General features: G+C 48.4%; 1 protein-coding gene across 3 annotated transcripts; it reads right to left on the bottom strand.

Annotated features, from left to right (window-relative positions):
- Positions 1-70: 70 nt before the first annotated feature.
- On the bottom strand, positions 71-17,038 carry MAP6D1 (MAP6 domain containing 1). Of its 3 annotated transcripts, none has more exons than XM_080604938.1 (3): positions 12,333-17,038; positions 4,432-4,549; positions 71-2,225 (listed from the first exon to the last, which is right to left on the bottom strand). In XM_080604938.1, exons 1-3 carry the CDS (start codon positions 12,800-12,802, stop codon positions 2,148-2,150), a joined length of 666 nt encoding a protein of 221 aa, XP_080461064.1. In that variant the 5' UTR covers positions 12,803-17,038; the 3' UTR covers positions 71-2,147. The 3 variants fall into 3 exon arrangements, with proteins under 3 accessions (XP_080461064.1, XP_080461066.1, XP_080461065.1); XM_080604940.1 differs by having other exon boundaries at positions 71-2,174; XM_080604939.1 differs by having other exon boundaries at positions 71-708.
- Positions 17,039-17,040: the final 2 nt, after the last annotated feature.

Below are 17,040 nucleotides of genomic sequence, written 5' to 3'. Positions count from 1 at the left end.
GCTGCCGAGGTTGAATATCCAAGGGTTATGTTTTACAATTTAAAAAAAAAATGCTGGGAAAGAACCAATAGCCAAAATAAATTTTAATTTATTAAATTAAATCCAGTCCATTTGATAAAATACAAGCTCATTATATTTCCAGTTTATTTAAAACTGGGTTGATTTTTTTTAGAAATACACTGAATTAAGAGGAGAGACTATTTTCTTCTGTTAAAGCCCAGGATTGAAATGACTGAAATTGTTTGAACAAAACTGTTAAAAACATTATAAAGAGGTTAATCAAGCAGATTGATTTTTTTTTTTTCTTAGAAACATCTAACATGCAAAACATTTAGTACGGTTTGAATGTTTCAAATTAATTCCTTGAAAAACGAGTCTCCTGAAAAATGATTTTGGCAAGCACTGGTATTACTGTACTTTCCTCTGGGTCCAAAAGCAAGAGTGAGTGGGAGAAGTGTCATCCCATGTCCAACCAAATGCAGCTTGCTGCAGATGTTACCTGTTCTTGTTGCATTCGGTCCTACTGGTATGATGAACAGAGGTGGCAATATTCAATTCTCACATAATGCAGTAAGAAGGTAATGTCTGCATGAATTCCTGATATAATCCACATGCCAACATTTTCAATGCTGTTCTTATGGGAATCTTCAGCAATGGTTATGTGTTTGCAGAGTCCCCAAAGTTCATTAAATTTGCCATTGACTTCAGCTAGAGAGGAGGTTAAGAAAGAAATCCCCTGTGTTAAAGTCCATTTCATTACAGATGAATGAATATCTGATCATTGTTAGAGTCTGCGGAGTTTCTTTTCATTCTGGCCAACGCATTTGTATGTTTCAAACACAAAGTAAAAGTTTTGTGACTTTTTTGTCTCAAAAAAAAAAAGTAAAAACATAAAGTAAGCAGTAAACTACTTACATTGGATAAGTCCTTGAGATAAAAACTGTAAACCCACTACACTCTGGATTAACAAAGGCTAAAGAAAATGGTTTCTTGTACCTCACATGTACTTCAGCAAAAGTTAAATACATGCTAATATTAATAAATAAATAAATCAGCTTTAGAATAATAACATTTAAAATGTATTATCTTAAAAATGAAGGATGTCTTACATTCTATGTTACATTTCTAAGAAGAGTTTATAAGTAACATTCACTTCTGGTTGTTCCTAGCATTAGCATTACCAAGATGCAGGCAGTAATTTAGGAATTTCAAGGCAATATTTTCCACCTTGCATATGCAAAGAGTTAACATTTATTAAAATTATTAGCATGTCCTTTTTATTAAAGGATCACGAATTGCTTTAGGTAAAATCCATATACAGTATTTACACTCAACAGCTATACAAATTACATGCATATTTAAATCCTCGGGAGCCTGGTATATATTTAGCTGACTCGGTGTCCATGCAATCCTCTCCAAACCAAGCTGGTGCATGGCCAGGGCTGTCTTCAGAAGTTCAGTCCCCTCTTGCTCTGCCGCCAGCCCTCCAATTTTGCAAATACCCAGCTTTCCATCCTTAAAGCCCCAGGTCACTGCATATGCCAGATTCAAAGTTCATCAGTGCTGGCTTGCCCCTGTGCTTCCTCCAGCTTCTAAAACAAACCTGGAAGTTCAGACCAGCCCCTTTGATGCTGTGAATTCTGGTGATGCCATCTGAGGTTTGTGTGAGAGGTTTGTCTTCTAGTTTCCAAAAAACTTCAAGAAGCTGAGAAGTCAGCCAGATGTTCCCTGTCTGGCCTATTTACTGGGCCTATTTAGAGGGTGCTACTAAATAAGACTTGTTTTGCTTTTAATCATCTGTCCTGCTTATTATGATTATTTGCCCTCCTGCCCTGTGCAGTTAGGCATAGGGATGTTGTCCGCAATACTGTCTTTGCTGCCCAAAGTCAATCTCCCAGTGTGATGCCAGCTGGCATAGTAATGAACCTGCTCCTGTGAAAAACTAGGTCGTTCCTTGCAGTGTGTTTTGCCAGTTCTGAATTGAGCGCTTTGCGTGTTCAGAGTAACTGTGTGTGCACATCACTAATCACTAGAGCTGCTTTTGATAATATCGGAGCTTTGATCTTAACACTCCTCATGAAAATTGCATAGTGATACATCTTATCAGAAACACATTTAAGCTGCCTGGGTGTGAGAAGGGTCCAGGTTCATACGTTGAGGATCCGTGATGGTGCCTGGAAAACAGCAGAAGGATTGGGGGAGAACCTGGTCTTCACCTCTGGGATCTAGTGGGGTGAGAGGGGAGAGAAACGTTAGTGTGACACAGGGTGCAACTGTCCAGAGAGTTTGAGGGTTCTTGAGCCTTGTGCCAATCCCTGCAAGACAAAGAGCTGCCCTCTTCACAAATCCCCCCTGACACGTACTTGACTAGCATCATGACAAATTCACTGCTGGACTGGTGCTGGATTAAAGTGAGGGGAGTTTTAGTGATGTGTGTCTGGCCCCTTAGCCTTTTGGAGACCGCCATCAGGGTTCTGTCAAAGTGCTCCACTGCAATGCTCTAAGGAGCCACAAGCTCACTGTGTTGTGAACAGACCTGGCACAGACCTGGAGTACCTGAAGGAGAAAGGGAGAAAACTGGGAGACCACTGGCTGTGCCAGTCTGTGAAACTACAACAGTTCTATCAGGGATATAAACTCCTCAGCTCTGGAAGAAATACAGAGATAACAGAAGTGATCAAAACTCTCACCTCTGTGGAGTCAAATTTTCACCCAATATGTAGCTGTTGTACTGAAGTTCGGCTGGATGCTTTGTGTCCTCCTAATGCTTAAAACCCGAAGGATTTGAAACAGGACTGGTCCTAGTTGTGCTGTGCCCAGGACACTGAGTGAATCTGGCCACAAAATGTAGCAGGTGGTAAGCTTTGCTGGGTACTGGGGTTCTGATAGCACCATCCAAGCAAAAAAGAAGAGCGAGGCCACAGGGAAAAAGTATAGGAAAAAAGCTATTGATCTGTTTGTTGTTGTTGCATTGTTCTGTGCTTTCCAGTCCTCTGGGGATGCATCTGACATGCTAAGGAGCAAGAGGAGTGTCCAAAATGACCTGTCCACAGCTCAGTAGCAGGATACAACCTGCAGTCTGAGTCCTACAGGCAAGCTGCCACAACATGATGTAAAGCTGATGCTCATGTGCCCAGTGAAACCATGGGCTTCAGGCAAGAGGTAATGTCTGAATGGCTACGTGTAAACTGGGGAGGAGTCCCATTTCTGTTTGAACTGGTGTTTCTTCGGCACCTTGTCCATTCCTTGCCTGTGCTGACTGTGCCAGAGGTGTTGCAGTGGCACCCACGAGCTCCAGGAAATGGGGCCTCTGCATGGTCCAAGGCACGGTGTCCTCGGTGGTGTGTTTTCATGTCTGGGATTTCAGTTTTCTCTTTCCCTTCCTCGAGAAGTGGGAGAGAGACTCTGAGGGTACATCTAGGAGGTCCTTTGGATCCTGTCCGCCAGGTTGGAAGCACAGGAGGGGAGTATGTCTTCACACAGTGCTGCACCCTTGGCCAGCGGAGGAGCTGTGTTCTACCCCAGGGCAGTACTGCCTGACTCATGACTCCCACTCCTCCCCTCCCCTCTGCTCTTTCTCCCTCTTCCTGCAGGGGCACGGGTCTCAGGTTGCCTGAGCCCAAGACACTGTCTTTTGCCCCTCCAGGGCCAAAATACACACCCTTAAACACGAGGGTCAAAATACAAGATTTAAGGGTTAACCACCCTGCTGGCCTCGTTGCTGCACCTCAGTAAGCAGCCCAGACTAGTCAGAGCGAGGAGGAAGTTTTGGTGAGGTTTGCAAATTCTCTCTTTCGCCTGAGGTGCCTGTCCCACTTTCAGTGGAGCTGGATATACCCATCGTGTGCCTCGTTGCAGCAATACGCCAGCAATCCTATGCGGAGGAGGTACTTTGCTGTCTGCTGATTAAACATTTCTTCCTTGTCTCCTCCAAGGCAAAGATTTACTTTTTACATGTGGCCCTGGAGGATGTGGTACCGTCAGAGACGGCAGCAGATGCTGCGCTGGGGAGCTCAGCCCCGGCTCTGCTCCCTGAGCCACTTGCTGCAGCCTGTGCTTGCCTTTGGCCACTGGTTGTGAAGCACCCTTCTCCACGGTGGTCTCATGCAAGTAGCTGCTAGCTAGAGCAGAGGATGTTAAATGGGCCTTACGCAGAGAGAGGTAATGGCACTTCCTACACAACATACCCAATTGTGGGAATGGCAATTCTTGGACTTCCTGGCTTTCATGCAATTTAAAATCTTGGTCTCGGGCTGAATTATGACATGGTATCGCTTCCTCTAGCATGTCTTTCTGAAAGCAAAGGGTAACCGCAGTCGGATAGGACATGGCGTTACTCTACAACACACCACACTGGTAGAAAATGAGTTCCTGATGCGTACCTTGGGTTTTAGCCACACTGACTTTGGGATTTTAAAAAATGTTTTTTACCTTAAAATCTGCCTTGTAACTTGTCTCTTGAACAAAATGGTCTTCTGGGATAATGAAGCCTTGCTTTGTCTTTATAGGCTTGGATGGTTTTGCTCCAGTCCAAGGGCGATACTCTTGCCTGAAATGAGATTGTCAAGACAAAAGAACCTATAAACCACAACATATTCACAGGGTACCTCTGCTCAGAGTGGTTGCAAACCCAGAAGGCAAGTCGGGTTACAATCAGCTTATAATATTGAACTTAGATAACGCAATCTGGGAACAAAAGATCTTAGCCTAGAGGACTAACTTTCTCAAAAAGCCCAAACTGAAAGATGCATTAGGGCATAGACCCGTCTAACTGGCTGCCCTGGCTTCTCTCTTTTATTCTTGGCAATATGTGCTGTGTCTTGGAGGTGCTCGGTGCTTTCTTCCTGAATAAGAAAATGTCAGGGTAACTTTTTGCTTGATAGCATTTACTGACTCATTGGTCACTTGCAGTGCAAACCATCTTGGTTTGGCAATTCAGGAGTGCCGTCCTTGCATGCACAGAGGGAGGCCATCTGCTGATGTTCCCTTCCTTTAGCTCTCTTGACACCAGGAATGTTCAACAATGTGTTCTGTATTGCACTTCTGTAGCAATGTAGGCTGAAATGCATCTGAAGGGAGACACCATCACACTTGCCAGATGCTTCAGCTAGTGGTTTCCTTCAAACGGGGGACAAATGCTTTGACTTTGCACGATATGTCTGAGAATAAGGCACTTGGGTGCCTCATCATTAGAGCTGTGGCATCTGTGGAATGGGTACAGAGACTGCGCGCTTGGAAAGAGGCGTATATTTTAAGAGCACTGAAGAGCATGCAGCTTCCCTCTGCTTTTTGGCTCCTCACAGACAGGCTTCGCTAATGCCTTCCTCGTTAGGACTTTTTAGATGCTGCAGTAGCAGGCAGCTGACCTGGCTTGTTTGCTCTCAGAGAAGGACAAGATAAGTCCGCTCTGTTTGCATATGAAGCTCTGACAACCTGTTTAGGCAGCTTCTGTAGCGAAAGGAGAGGAGGCTAACTAAGCTGTGACAAGTTGATGTTCACACGCTGGCATACCCCAGATAATAACCACACTTAACTGCACTTCACTTGATGGTTGTAGATAGGATCCTGAGTCATGACCCTGGCACAAGTCCTAAGCCATGTCCAGGCTAGAAAAATAGGCTTTGTTTTTAATATGCTGAGCCTAGCTTTGACCACAGCCCTTCTAATTTTCATTTTTTTCCAAGCATGCTATTTGCTTTTTTGATAGTGACTGCAAATTCCTCTTTAAAAAGTCTTATTTAAAGTACATAAGCATGGAATAGTAGTTTAGCACGTGTAGTTTGATTCTGATCTTTTTAATATATTGCTAGAATACACGCTGCCTGGATTGTGCTTGATTTCTAAACACAGTTTCAACCTTAAAATGCTGCCTCTTTTGTTGGTTGATTTGTAGACGTGGGGTACAGCCCTGGAGCACACCTAACCTAGAGACAACCCTGCAAACTAACAAAGTTAATTCTGAAGAGTTGTTGCTATTTATTTCCTGCCTGCACTGCCCTCCTGGCACAAGGCAATGGGCAGGAGCCCACAGCCGGGGCTGGCAGCCGGTCGTCAGCTCGTGTAGTGGCAGGGCGAGTTCTTAAATGCACTCAGAATTAGTGACAGATGTTGCCCTACAGGAGAGCTTCCCACTCCTGGGAAAGCACAACCAGGCCCTGGTGGGGCTGTCCATGGGCACTGCAAATCTTGTCTGTAATCAGTTTGTTCCTGCTGTTCTGAGCTGCCACCTCTTGCCTTCTCGGCGTCTTGCTTTTCAGGCTATCTCAGGCAGCAGGTAAGTGCCTGCGTGGCTCTCCTGGTGGCAGTGGTGCAATCCCTGAGGCTTTAGCACCTCCAGGTAAGGAAGCACCTCTGCAGAAAGGTGATTTTGGCCAACTGGTGCCCCAGGAAGGCAACCTTTCAGCAGGGAATCCCAGACAATTGTGAATGCTGAGCTAAATCTAGCTCTGCTCTGCTGCACAGCCAGAGGGAAGATTCTGGCTGGGCAAACTACCAGCAAAATGGTACAAAGCCATCAATTACATCCCAGCAGTTCCCAGCCACTCGAGCCTGCTATCCCCTAGAAAGCTGGACTGCCCCAAGGATGCTGATGGCATCGGTTCTTAACCATTCATTCTTGCGACGGCTGGCCTCCCTGCTGCACTGCCCTGCAGGGGAGCGTGTCCCCAGCTTTCAGGGAACAACTGGGCCTGTTCCTTTCAAGGAACAACTGGAACAACTGTCTGCAGCCAGCTCTGGCTCAGTGCTCTGCGGCAGATCATTTGCTGATTTGGCAGGCCCCCAAAGACAGTTCTTTTGGATCGCAGGACCCTCATTTTGGCCGGAAGCCGAGTTGTTCTCCTCACAGCCTGGAGAGACAGAATGACTTTTGAGGTACCCGCATGCAGGAGGTGCCTTGTCCAAGATCACATGAATTGCATTTACTTGCAAGAGAACGACATCATGGGAGGGGAAATTACAGGAGTGATGTGGAGGAGGGGAGAGCCCCGCATAGTCTGACAGCCAGCTGCTGCTGGGGGATGAACATGAGACACTGACTGCTGCTGGAGGTGGTCATCTTCATCCTTCCTGCACTACCCCTCTTCTTCCTCCCCAGACAGCAGCTCTCAGTTTACTTTGGGGGTGCTCAGAGCAGCACTGGGATGGGGACTGTTTTGCTTCTCTAGTTGTTAAAAGGTGACAGCGTGCGCTATGAATGCCTTTCGCTGAGATGGAGGGCACTTCTACCAGGGCTGGAAATCACAAACTGCCTGGGCCGTTCACAGTACTGGGGCTGCCATTTCCAGGCAGATTTACTTTCAGCATTTATAATATTCCTTTGCCCTGTACTACAACACCACTGCCATCACTGTTGGCATTTTGGTACCTCATCTTTATGTCATGGCTTACTTTGTATACTTAATTATCAGTGGTGTTCTGAGCCGCTGCATTATAATCCCATTTTTTTATTTAAGAAGTAGAGAAAAAGGCTCATCCTGTACAGCTGGAGGTAACTCTGAGCTACACTGCCTGACCTAGACTGCCTTTAGTCCTCCACTGACCTCTTCCTTCTAATGGCTGGCACACCAGCGAGCATTAAGCAGCATCATTAACATTTTCCATGATTTCCCTTCAGAGGCAAAGCTGTGCGCGCAGTTTCTGTTGTTCACATTTCCTTTCCAAAGTGCACAGTAGCCCAGCTTCCTGCTGGGGAAGCCAGACCAGTGCGTGCGGCTGTGAGCCGCAGCTTCTGGCGTGGCCGTGCTGCCAGCCCTGCGGGGGCACGGGGAAGTTTTGCCCAGGCAGAGCAGGGCGCTGCAACAGGGCCCTGTCAGCTGAGGGCCACGAGGCATGGACACAGCGGCGAGAGCTCTGCAGGATGGCCAAAAAAACCCTCAAGCATCATACTGTTGCTTGAGGGGAATTTGGGGTGTTTGATCTATTCCCAGACAGAGCCCCAAGGAAGGAGCACTTGTGGTGGGGTGAGAGGACGGGCAGCTGACGTCCTCTTATCAGAAAGCTATGGGAGTGGGGGGCTGAGGGCAGGTCTCGGGTCTTGGTTTCTGCCTTTTCCCATTTCCCCTTCTTTCTCCTTTTCATCTAATGTAGGTTTGGGTGCACTTTGACTGGAGGAAATTCCTCCTAACTTTATGCAACAGCTTTGAGTCTTCCCCATTTCAGTTCTGCAGCCTACTTGGCAGCACAGCCAACCTCTCCCGCACGCCTTTCCACCCGCCTCGTGCTCTCCTCCCACGGCTCCGTCCCCCTTCCCCCAGCCAGGCTCTGCAGAGCACGTCTCTCTGGATCTATCCCAGTGCCTGCACCAAGCAAGCTTACTTGTTAAGTACCATAAAAATCAGGGCTTCAGTATTAATTTCCCCAAGCAGCAAGATACTTAAGAATGTAAAGATAACATTAAGCCTTGATTATAAAAGATTTACTCCTATTATTAAGGATAAGCATGTGTTTAAATATCTTGCTGGATCACGGATGAAGCTTCTTGCACACAGTACTCCTAACCCTGCCAGCTCACGTGTGCTCTGAACATCGGTGCAGGTATTTTTTTTTTCTTTCTGCACGTCTGAAATAAAATGGTGTTCACTGGGCAGCAGTGACCACAGTTCACCTTGGCCTTCTGTGGAAGCAGTATTTGAAGGCAGGCAGGCAGTATAGACAGCAAAATGACGTGCTCTGTGACTGCACCAGTAGCACTGGGGAACAAGGATTGTTCCCCTTCGTTCTGTGGTATCTCCTCTGGTGGGGATATCCCTGCTCTGTGGTCACAGTGCTGAGCACATGCAGAGGAAGGTGGGAGCTCAGCTCACCAAGGGATCTCCCACCCTGCTGTTTCCAAAACCGTTCATGAGGGCACATGAGGCCTTCACCCCCGAACAACCCCAGCGCTTCACACGTTTTCTTTTCCTCAAAGCAGCAGACCAGAATTGCTCACTCCCTGCGAGCAGCAAGCCTTGCTGATTTCAAGGCCTCCAGTTTGGTCTGCTTTGCTGCTGCGCCTCCACATCCACTCACAAGCCGGGTGCTCTCAGCCCTCACGCCCACCCAAACCACTGATGGTGCTGGAACACCAGCTTCAGAGATGAGGCGCTGCTGGGGGCTGGCACTGGGCGCGTGTGCAGAAACTCAAGCTGTCCTCCCCCTTCCCTGAGCGCAAATACAAGAAAAGCTGATGGCTGGGGGAAGAGACAAAACAGTCACAGCTCTGGTGCGATGCATTTGAAACGCTTTCCCAAGGCTGGCAGGTTACGGAAGGGGAAACTGAGGTCTGAAGTGACTCAAACAAATACAGCTGAGCCTCAACCAGAGCTCTCCTCTCAGCAGGACCAGGACCAGCCCCAGCAGAGCAGTCATGCCCTCGTCCCATTGCCTTCCATCAAGGCAAAAACAGGTGATGCCCAGCGAACAGGACCTGCTGGAGATGCGTTGCTGATAGCACCAGCTTCTCTCATCCACTGTAGCAAGGAGCTAAGTAAGCCACCCATCCATTTCTAAATGCAATCAGGACCTAGTGCTACAATTAACGGCACTCAAATCTCTGCTGTGTCAGAATTATGTAGCACCTGCGACTCACTGCTGAACGACAGGAGCCCCTTCCATGACCCCAAACGAGGTGTGGAGGGGGTGGCTCAGTGCTTCCTTCTGCCTCCTCCTGCGTCCACCTGATGCAATCTACTGCAACCCTCTGCAGCAGTTCCCGGGATCTTTTCGCAGTTGGAGCACATCCCATTTTAGCCTTTCAAGTGCAGCTCGTATCAATCCTCCTTGGTCTGTATGCCTGAGCTCCCCCTGTGGAGCCCGGCATGGCTTTGACTTCAGTTGGAGCCTGCAGAGCTCCAGCTATAAAATCCATGCAGAGAGCTGTGGACACAGGGCAATGTTCTGGAGAGTGGGCTGCCATGTGGCCTCCTACCCTTTGTGCAGAGTTGTTAGTTCATAATTAAAAATTTGCCTCCTCAAAGAGAGGAAGGCATTTTTCTGATCCCCCCTCTATGTTTATGTTTCTTTTGGCCCTGGAAAGACTCCTACAAAGTCCCAAGGCATGGGACTGCTCTTTTGGTCTTGGTCGCTGATGTTCTGCTAAACGTCGGTCTGACTGGCTGCACCACGTGCAAGGAAACAGCTGGTTTTGTATGCAGCTGGGTTTCCTTCTGTGCTTAAAAAAGAGCGCAGAGAGAAAGATGTAGCAGGAACTTGCAGAAGGAAGTCTCACCGAAGGATCGAACTGATGCACAAAAACAGATCAAGCGATGCCGGATGGTGCCGGGGATTCATTGCTGCACTTGTATGCTCCATGAGAACAAACGTGCACTGGAGTGTTGTAGAAACATGCCGTCAAAATCCCCGAATTAAAAATAACCGAACAAGAACCCCAAACACGAAAACCCCATCAGCTTACTGAACTAAGCGAAAAAATGCCAACGCCATTAAAAGCTTGGAACGGACCAAGTACCAATGCCAACTTTTCTGCACTGTCCTTCTGAAACCAGTCCTTCCCTTAGGACCTCATCTCTTTAACATGAAACAAGCCCAGCTGGGGCTTGTTTTGCCCACCCTTGTGATGACCCAGCTTGCCGCAGAGCCTGCTGATGTACCTGCAGTGCATATAAATCAAACGACCACTTCTTGTGAGTGGCCCCAGCTGGTTCATGTACAGAGCCTGCTCCTCAGGGTTGCTTGGAGTCACAGACAGCAACAGTAGAAAAGAGGGAATTTATGGCATGGTTCTCCCTCGAAAGGAAATGAAGGCATACACCAAAATGTGTGCACTTTCCACCTTTGCTCCCCATGTCGTTTTATTTATTTTTTTTATTTTGAATGTGACCACTGAGGAGCTGCTGTGTGCACAAGGGGGGTCCCTCTGGCCTTCACCAGAGGGGAAGATGAAGAGCACCAACGCCGAACAGTGCTGTTCAGCTGCTGCCTGCAGGTAAGTGTTTGCGCACTGTGATGCTGCCTTTGGAAGACAACAAGGTGAAGAGGAAAAGTGGTCTGCTCTGTAGTTAGTGAAGGTGGCCTTGTAGTTGTGCAGGCTGAAAACTGTGTGCGTGCTGTGGACTGCCGGTGCCCCAAGTGGAACTGGAAATGAGCAAGTAGTAGACAGGTACCAACTGCTCCCCTCCTGCTTAGTCTCCCTTGAAAAAAGGAAAAGCAATGACGCATGAGAAAATGTTTTCACAGCCTGCAAGGCTATTGTGGGCTTCTCTCTTGCTGTTAGTTGTGGCTCCTGTGACTTACCTAGGGTACAGTCAGTTGTTGTCAGTGGTATGGGGATTTCTTACACTTGCAGTATTGCACTAGGTGGCAATTCAAAAAAGCTGGGGGAATTACTAGAATAAGACAAATGTGGTTTGACTTGCGTAGGGCCTGTCTGCATGTAGCCTTCAGGCAGCTTAAATGTGGCTCATGGAGAGCCCTGCTCTGGGGCAGCTGCCCTGCTCCTGCCTTGACCTGCACTGCTCTGCTGGGGTGGGTTCCTTGGCTACCTGCAAGCCTTACTTTTTGTAAAATTTCTGCTGTGATTTGCTCCCTGGTATCTCGCGCAGCCACCTTTGTCCCGCGATCCGCAGACTTTCCCCTCTTTTATTACATAGGGAGCCCTGGGTAGGAATAGCCGAGCCGGGGAGGAAAGGCATGCGAAGTGGCTGGGCAGGGAGGCTGTGGCTCTGCTGCACTCTGCATGGGGGGTGTTCAGCAACAATTTGGAGACAGCTGCATTTCTGAAAGCTGAACCTTGCCGCTGGTGTGTTAGAAAGGTTTCCTTGACACAGTAATTTCTGTACTGCTTTGAAATCTCAAAGTGCTTTTCAGGGCCAGCCATCGCTCTGTGACTGTTCTGGGAGATGCAGCAGCGGCAAGACAAGGCGAGCAGTGTAGCTGTGCCTTCTCCAGCCGGTGCGGACTGTGAGTGCAGGGCAGCTGCCGGGGCAGAGGGGAGCAGGATCAGTGCTGCGCTCCTGCAGGGCACCCCGTGCGCGTCTTCACAGCACCGCACTAAATAATGTCGTGAACCGCAATCATCGAGGGAAGCGCTGCGTGGGTACCCGCGGCACAATCGGCGTCTGAACACTTGTGGCTCTGTTAGAATGAGATGAATTCCCCTATGAATCCATCTCGCGGCACACCACAGTCCCCAAGCCCCGTTAGGAGGGGGCGGGCGGTACGAACGAGCCGCAGCCATGCAGCCAAAGCCCCGCACCTCCCGCCGAGGCGCGCCCGGCCCCGCCGCTCGCTCGGGAACCGGGGGGGCTGCGGTGGGGCAGAGCGCCCGGGAAGGCGTCGCCGAGTCCCCGGGGCTCGTTGGAAGCCGGCGCCCCCCGCCCCGAGCCGCCCGTTACCTGTAGGACGTGGTGTGGCCGCCGGCCGGCGGCGAGCGGGGCCGGAGCTGCTCGGGGCCGCCGGGGCCGGGCAGGGGGCAGGCGGCGCGGCTCGGGGCGGCCGCGGGCACGGCGGGGGGCTCGGCCCCGGCCCGGCCGCCGCCCCAGGGGAAGGGCGCCCGCCGCGGGAGCGGCCAGGCTCGGAAGTCCCGGCGGTACTGCGTCTCCGCCGCCGGGGGCTTCCCGGCAGGGCCCTTCCTGCGGCCCCCCGGCTGCCCGGGGGCGGCCCGCGGGCGGGGGGCGGCGGGCGGGCGGCGGCAGCCCCGGGGCGGGGGGGAAGCGCCGCCGCTCTCGGGCCCCCCGGCCGCCTCCTCGGGCTCGTCGATGGCCGAGTAGTTGTGGATGGTGAGCGGCACGGAGAGGTCCGACTTGTCCAGCTGGCTCCAGAAGCGCGCCAGGCAGCACACCCGGCTGATGCAGGGCCAGGCCATGGCCGCGGCGCCCGCAGCCGGCTCCGGTCCTCATCGGCGGCTCCTCCTCCTCCTCCTCCCCCCGCCGCCCCTTCCCCGCTCCGGGGCTCGGGGTCGGTCCCAGCCGTGCTGCGAGGGGCGGTGTTCGCGCAGGGACCCGGCGAGAACGGCGAGCTTCGCGGTGCGGGTCCCCGACAGAGCGGCTTGGCTTCGGAGGCGCTACCTGCTGCCCGAAACCCGAGCGCCTCTTGGATGCACTACTGCATACACGATCCACCGATATTACCGCTTGCTGGGGACCGGAGCTTGCAGGTTTTCTTTGCACGTTTGGGGGTCTCAAACAAAACGGTCCCGGTGCAAATCACTGACGCTGACAGAATTACGCTGGGGATAAATCTGGCTTTTGAAATTGGACATCTTATGTAATAAGTGGCTGCGGGCCATGATGCTCCTCCACAATTCCCCACTCAGTGTGTTATGGAGAAAGCTGAATCTTGTGGTAGGTTGCTGAACTATGAAATACGAGGCTGTAAAAGTGAAGCATAAGCAGACTCTACCTATTAGAAAACCATCTATTTAAAAGCTAATGGGTACCTCATTTTAGAAAGTAATCTAGTTACAGACGGTTGGTTATCTGGTAAGACTGAAAAACAAAGTAATTGTGCAGTGAAACTCAGAAGGCTGAGATTTACTGCTCTCATTCAGCTAAGCCATCTAACCTGTGGTGCATTAGCACCTCAAACTTAGGTGAGATTGGGACCTGATTCCGGTAGAAAGGACAGACAAACCTGGCTATGGGCTATGACCAGACCTCTCCTTGAGTGTCTGGCCTCTCTGTGAAACAGCTACAGAAGGATAGATAGACATCCCTTACAGCTAATCCTGTTGTCCAAAACATACGATTTGACACTTGCTGGTGCTACTAGCTGTTTTAATTACTTGTTTTTATGTGTGTCAGGACAAGGAGGCTCAGAAATTTGAGATAAAATTGTGGTCCCATGGAGAAATCCTGCCTAAATATGTGGGATATCAGACGCTCAGTTTTACTTGTTGCCCCCAAACTTCAGACAGTACCCTAGTTCTAGGAGTAAGTGGGGAACCACTTAATTTTCTGGTGCTCTTTACATTTTTTTTCCTAGAACTGTTCTGCTCTATGTAGTAATGTTACCAAAATACCATTTATTTTTAAAATTTAGACACTTTATCCTGGTCAAGAAAAATGTTTTTACAGTCTGGGCGAAAACAGAACATCCATTTGATTGTGTTATTACTGGCAAAGTACAAATGCTGCTCTGATCCTTGTTTGTAGGCCTGATTGAGCAAAATACATCAAGGAATAAATGGGATGTCTCTGCTGCCACTGTGCCTGCCGCTTCCTAGTACTGCTCTGGCACTGCGCGTCTCAGAGCCCAGCTATGGTATCGGCGAGGGCTTCGAGTAGCTGCTCACGCCGGCATGTAGGATGAGGTTGGCACAAGGGGCTATCTCAGACAGGGAAACCAGGAGGAGCTCGACGAGATTAAAAAGTAGACTGCATTTAGAAGAGATTTATCATGATTAAGGGGGGGGGGGGGATACTGCAACAGTAAGTCAAAGACAAGCCTGTAAATCATAAAGCAAAACAGCTTTTACTGTCAGGGATGGGAACTGAAAGCTCAGTCAGGCTGTTCTAATACTAAAATGAAATTTCAGGGGAGCTGATCAGTACTCTGGAGCAAAATATTCCTTAAACATGGTAAGGCCACGCTAGACTTTCTTAAAACCCTTGAAAAGGTGAACAATTGTGCTTATTCATGTTTAACCATGACTTCATACTTACAACTGTTTTTTTCCCCCCAACACAAACACTAGATGATGTCTCTGCCAAGCATCTGTATAATTACCACATTGTATCTTTAGTCACAATAATAGGCTCTTTGAAAAAGGGGAAAGAAGCCTTTCCGTGCAGCATGTGCTTTTTTTCGTTGTTGTTTTGTTGGTGATGGTGGTGCTCTTGCATTCTTGTAACTTCTTTGCCATTCAAAGATGTGACTGAATATTGAGATACTGGCACATATTGATGCTAGGTTTTGGAAGAAGGGCACTTCTTTGTCAGAAAGGTATCTGCTGTAGTGAGCTGTTCTAACTCCAGGCCATTCCTCATCTGCCTGAACTGAGTACTGACTTTCCTATTGCAGTCTGAAAGTTGTTTTGGTCCAGAGAAGACCATTTAACTTTGGTAGACAGTGCTGCGTGAAGGCTGAGGTACAAGGTGACACGGAACTTGCTGCTTGGCCACATGAATGCTTTTGTACCGCCTTGCTCATGGAACTTCTAGAAGTATTTAACATTTGCGTGGAAAACTCAGATATTGACTAACCTCTCAAAAGGTGAATCCTGCTAACCCTAAGCTTAAGGTAAACTAAACTTCAGCATGAAACCCCCTAACCACAGCTGCTGCCTGAAACAAACAGTGTCTTCTGAACCTCTCTGGCTGTTCCAGGCTGCTTTTCAGGAGTGTTGAGCCCCTGCAGCTCTGAGAATCGAGCAGAAGTGCAGGCACTACCTCTGAAGGATCAGCCTGAAACATCTCGGTACTCATCTGCAACCTTCCAGCAAGCTGAAAGGGTACAGCAATACCATGCTGCTCTCGCAGGTCTAACTGACCACAAGAGTAGGATTCCAGTCTGTGCCAGCAATACAGGGACATGACTTTCAAACTTTGAGGCAGGCATTGACCAATGTGGTAAAGAACTTAACTATGATCTTGGCTTATTCTTCTAGGCAGATCATGTCCTTCAGGCTTACACATCTCCTGCACTGTTACTCCTTGCTGCTTTCAGTCAGGATCTTTAAATCCCATTCTCAAATAAAGTATTGCTGAAGAGCCTAAAAGTTGTAGAGTAGACAAGATGAAGGGGGGAAATAAAAAAAGTGGTCAAAGACACCACATGTGTTTTAAGTATGAGCAAAACCAGCATGGGAAACACTGTGAGCTACAGCTTTTGAGCTGCTTTTGGCATGAAGCATTCCCTCATGTGTCATAAGCCTGTTTAATGGCCATCTGCTGCTGCTGCTGTCTTCTCCCTGCTGCTGCAGGCAGTGGCTCCTGCTGGAAGCAGTGCATCCTGCTCTACAGCTAGCTGCCCTCTGCTGTGTGCAGTATTGCACCAGGCCCGAAGCCCTAGAAACTGGCCTGCTTAGCCCTGAGTATCAGAGAAGGGAGGAGAAAAGGAGGGAGAAATGAAAAGAATTAGAAATGTGAAGCTGGAAAGCTTCTGGCATTGAGCAAAAGGTACAGTAGGTACTCTTTCATTTTAAGCATTTAAGTAAACAGATACTTAAATGAGCAAATCAAAGTGTCTCATTTTCCAAGGGAGGAAAAGAAATGCTTTAAGTTTTGCTAAGTAAAATGACAGACTGAGCACTAGTCTATGACAGTATGAGAGTTCACAGCAAGCTTGTACTCAATCACAACAGCTGGTGCTGTTTAGCACTGTTGTTTACACATGCAGAAAATGTAATTTCTGTATTGCATTATGCTTAATTTTTTTTTAAAAAAGGTCTATTTGTTTGCACTTAAAGATGCAGCATGTTCCTCAGCAGGTCAGTCCATTTGGAATGACTAATCTAACCTACAGCATGGAGTTAAGGGTTTGTTTCCCCTAGTTTGTATCTGGGCAGACTCCTCAGCCTCTTGCAAGGGACAGGCACACAGTAGTAGCAGACCCAAGATTCAACTTGTGTTTTTATTTGTGTAATTAGGAACATTGGCCACAGTACTGTGGTCAATCTTACTTTAGCAGTTGCTTCTGGTTACAATATTACTGATCTCAGCCTCTTCCATTTTTGTTGAAGCTGCTTATTTCTTTTTTAACAGCAGATTCTGAATCAAATGTTACTGTTCTGAAATTCTTACAAAAAACCTTAAAGGAATCTACCGAGAGAGCACAACTTAAAGATTAATGCAGTAGAAGAGAGAGAAAGCAGTATAACTTAAGGTAAAATGTCTAAAACCCCAGTGTAGGAAATTCTTCCACTCACATAATTATGAAAGAGTTAAACATATCTTGTTAGTAAAGTGTAACAAGATACGACAGCATTTTGGAAGCAGACAGACATTAAGACATTGAATAAGCTGATGAATAAAACTGGACCATTAACCAGGATGTCTACCTGTACAAACCTGACAGTATTGCTGCATGTATTTCAAGTTTAGATCAGAAGAGACCATTGTCTTAACTAACCCAATCTTTTCGACAATAAAGACCACTGAACTT

Source organism: Anser brachyrhynchus (assembly GCF_964034855.1).
Source record: "Anser brachyrhynchus genome assembly, chromosome: 9".
NCBI classification, from domain to species: Eukaryota; Metazoa; Chordata; class Aves; order Anseriformes; family Anatidae; genus Anser; species Anser brachyrhynchus.
This window is presented reverse-complemented; position numbering and strand designations above follow the sequence as displayed.

Excerpts from the sequence above, each read along its gene's own strand:
- MAP6D1 (XM_080604938.1), bottom strand. The coding sequence starts at position 12,802 with ATGGCCTGGCCCTGCATCAGCCGGGTGTGCTGCCTGGCGCGCTTCTGG. Across the intron at positions 4,550-12,332 it reads GGCCACACCACGTCCTACAG|GCAAGAGTATCGCCCTTGGA; the intron begins GTAACGGGCGGC and ends ATCTCATTTCAG. Across the intron at positions 2,226-4,431 it reads GTTACAAGGCAGATTTTAAG|ATCCCAGAGGTGAAGACCAG; the intron begins GTAAAAAACATT and ends TCACCCCACTAG.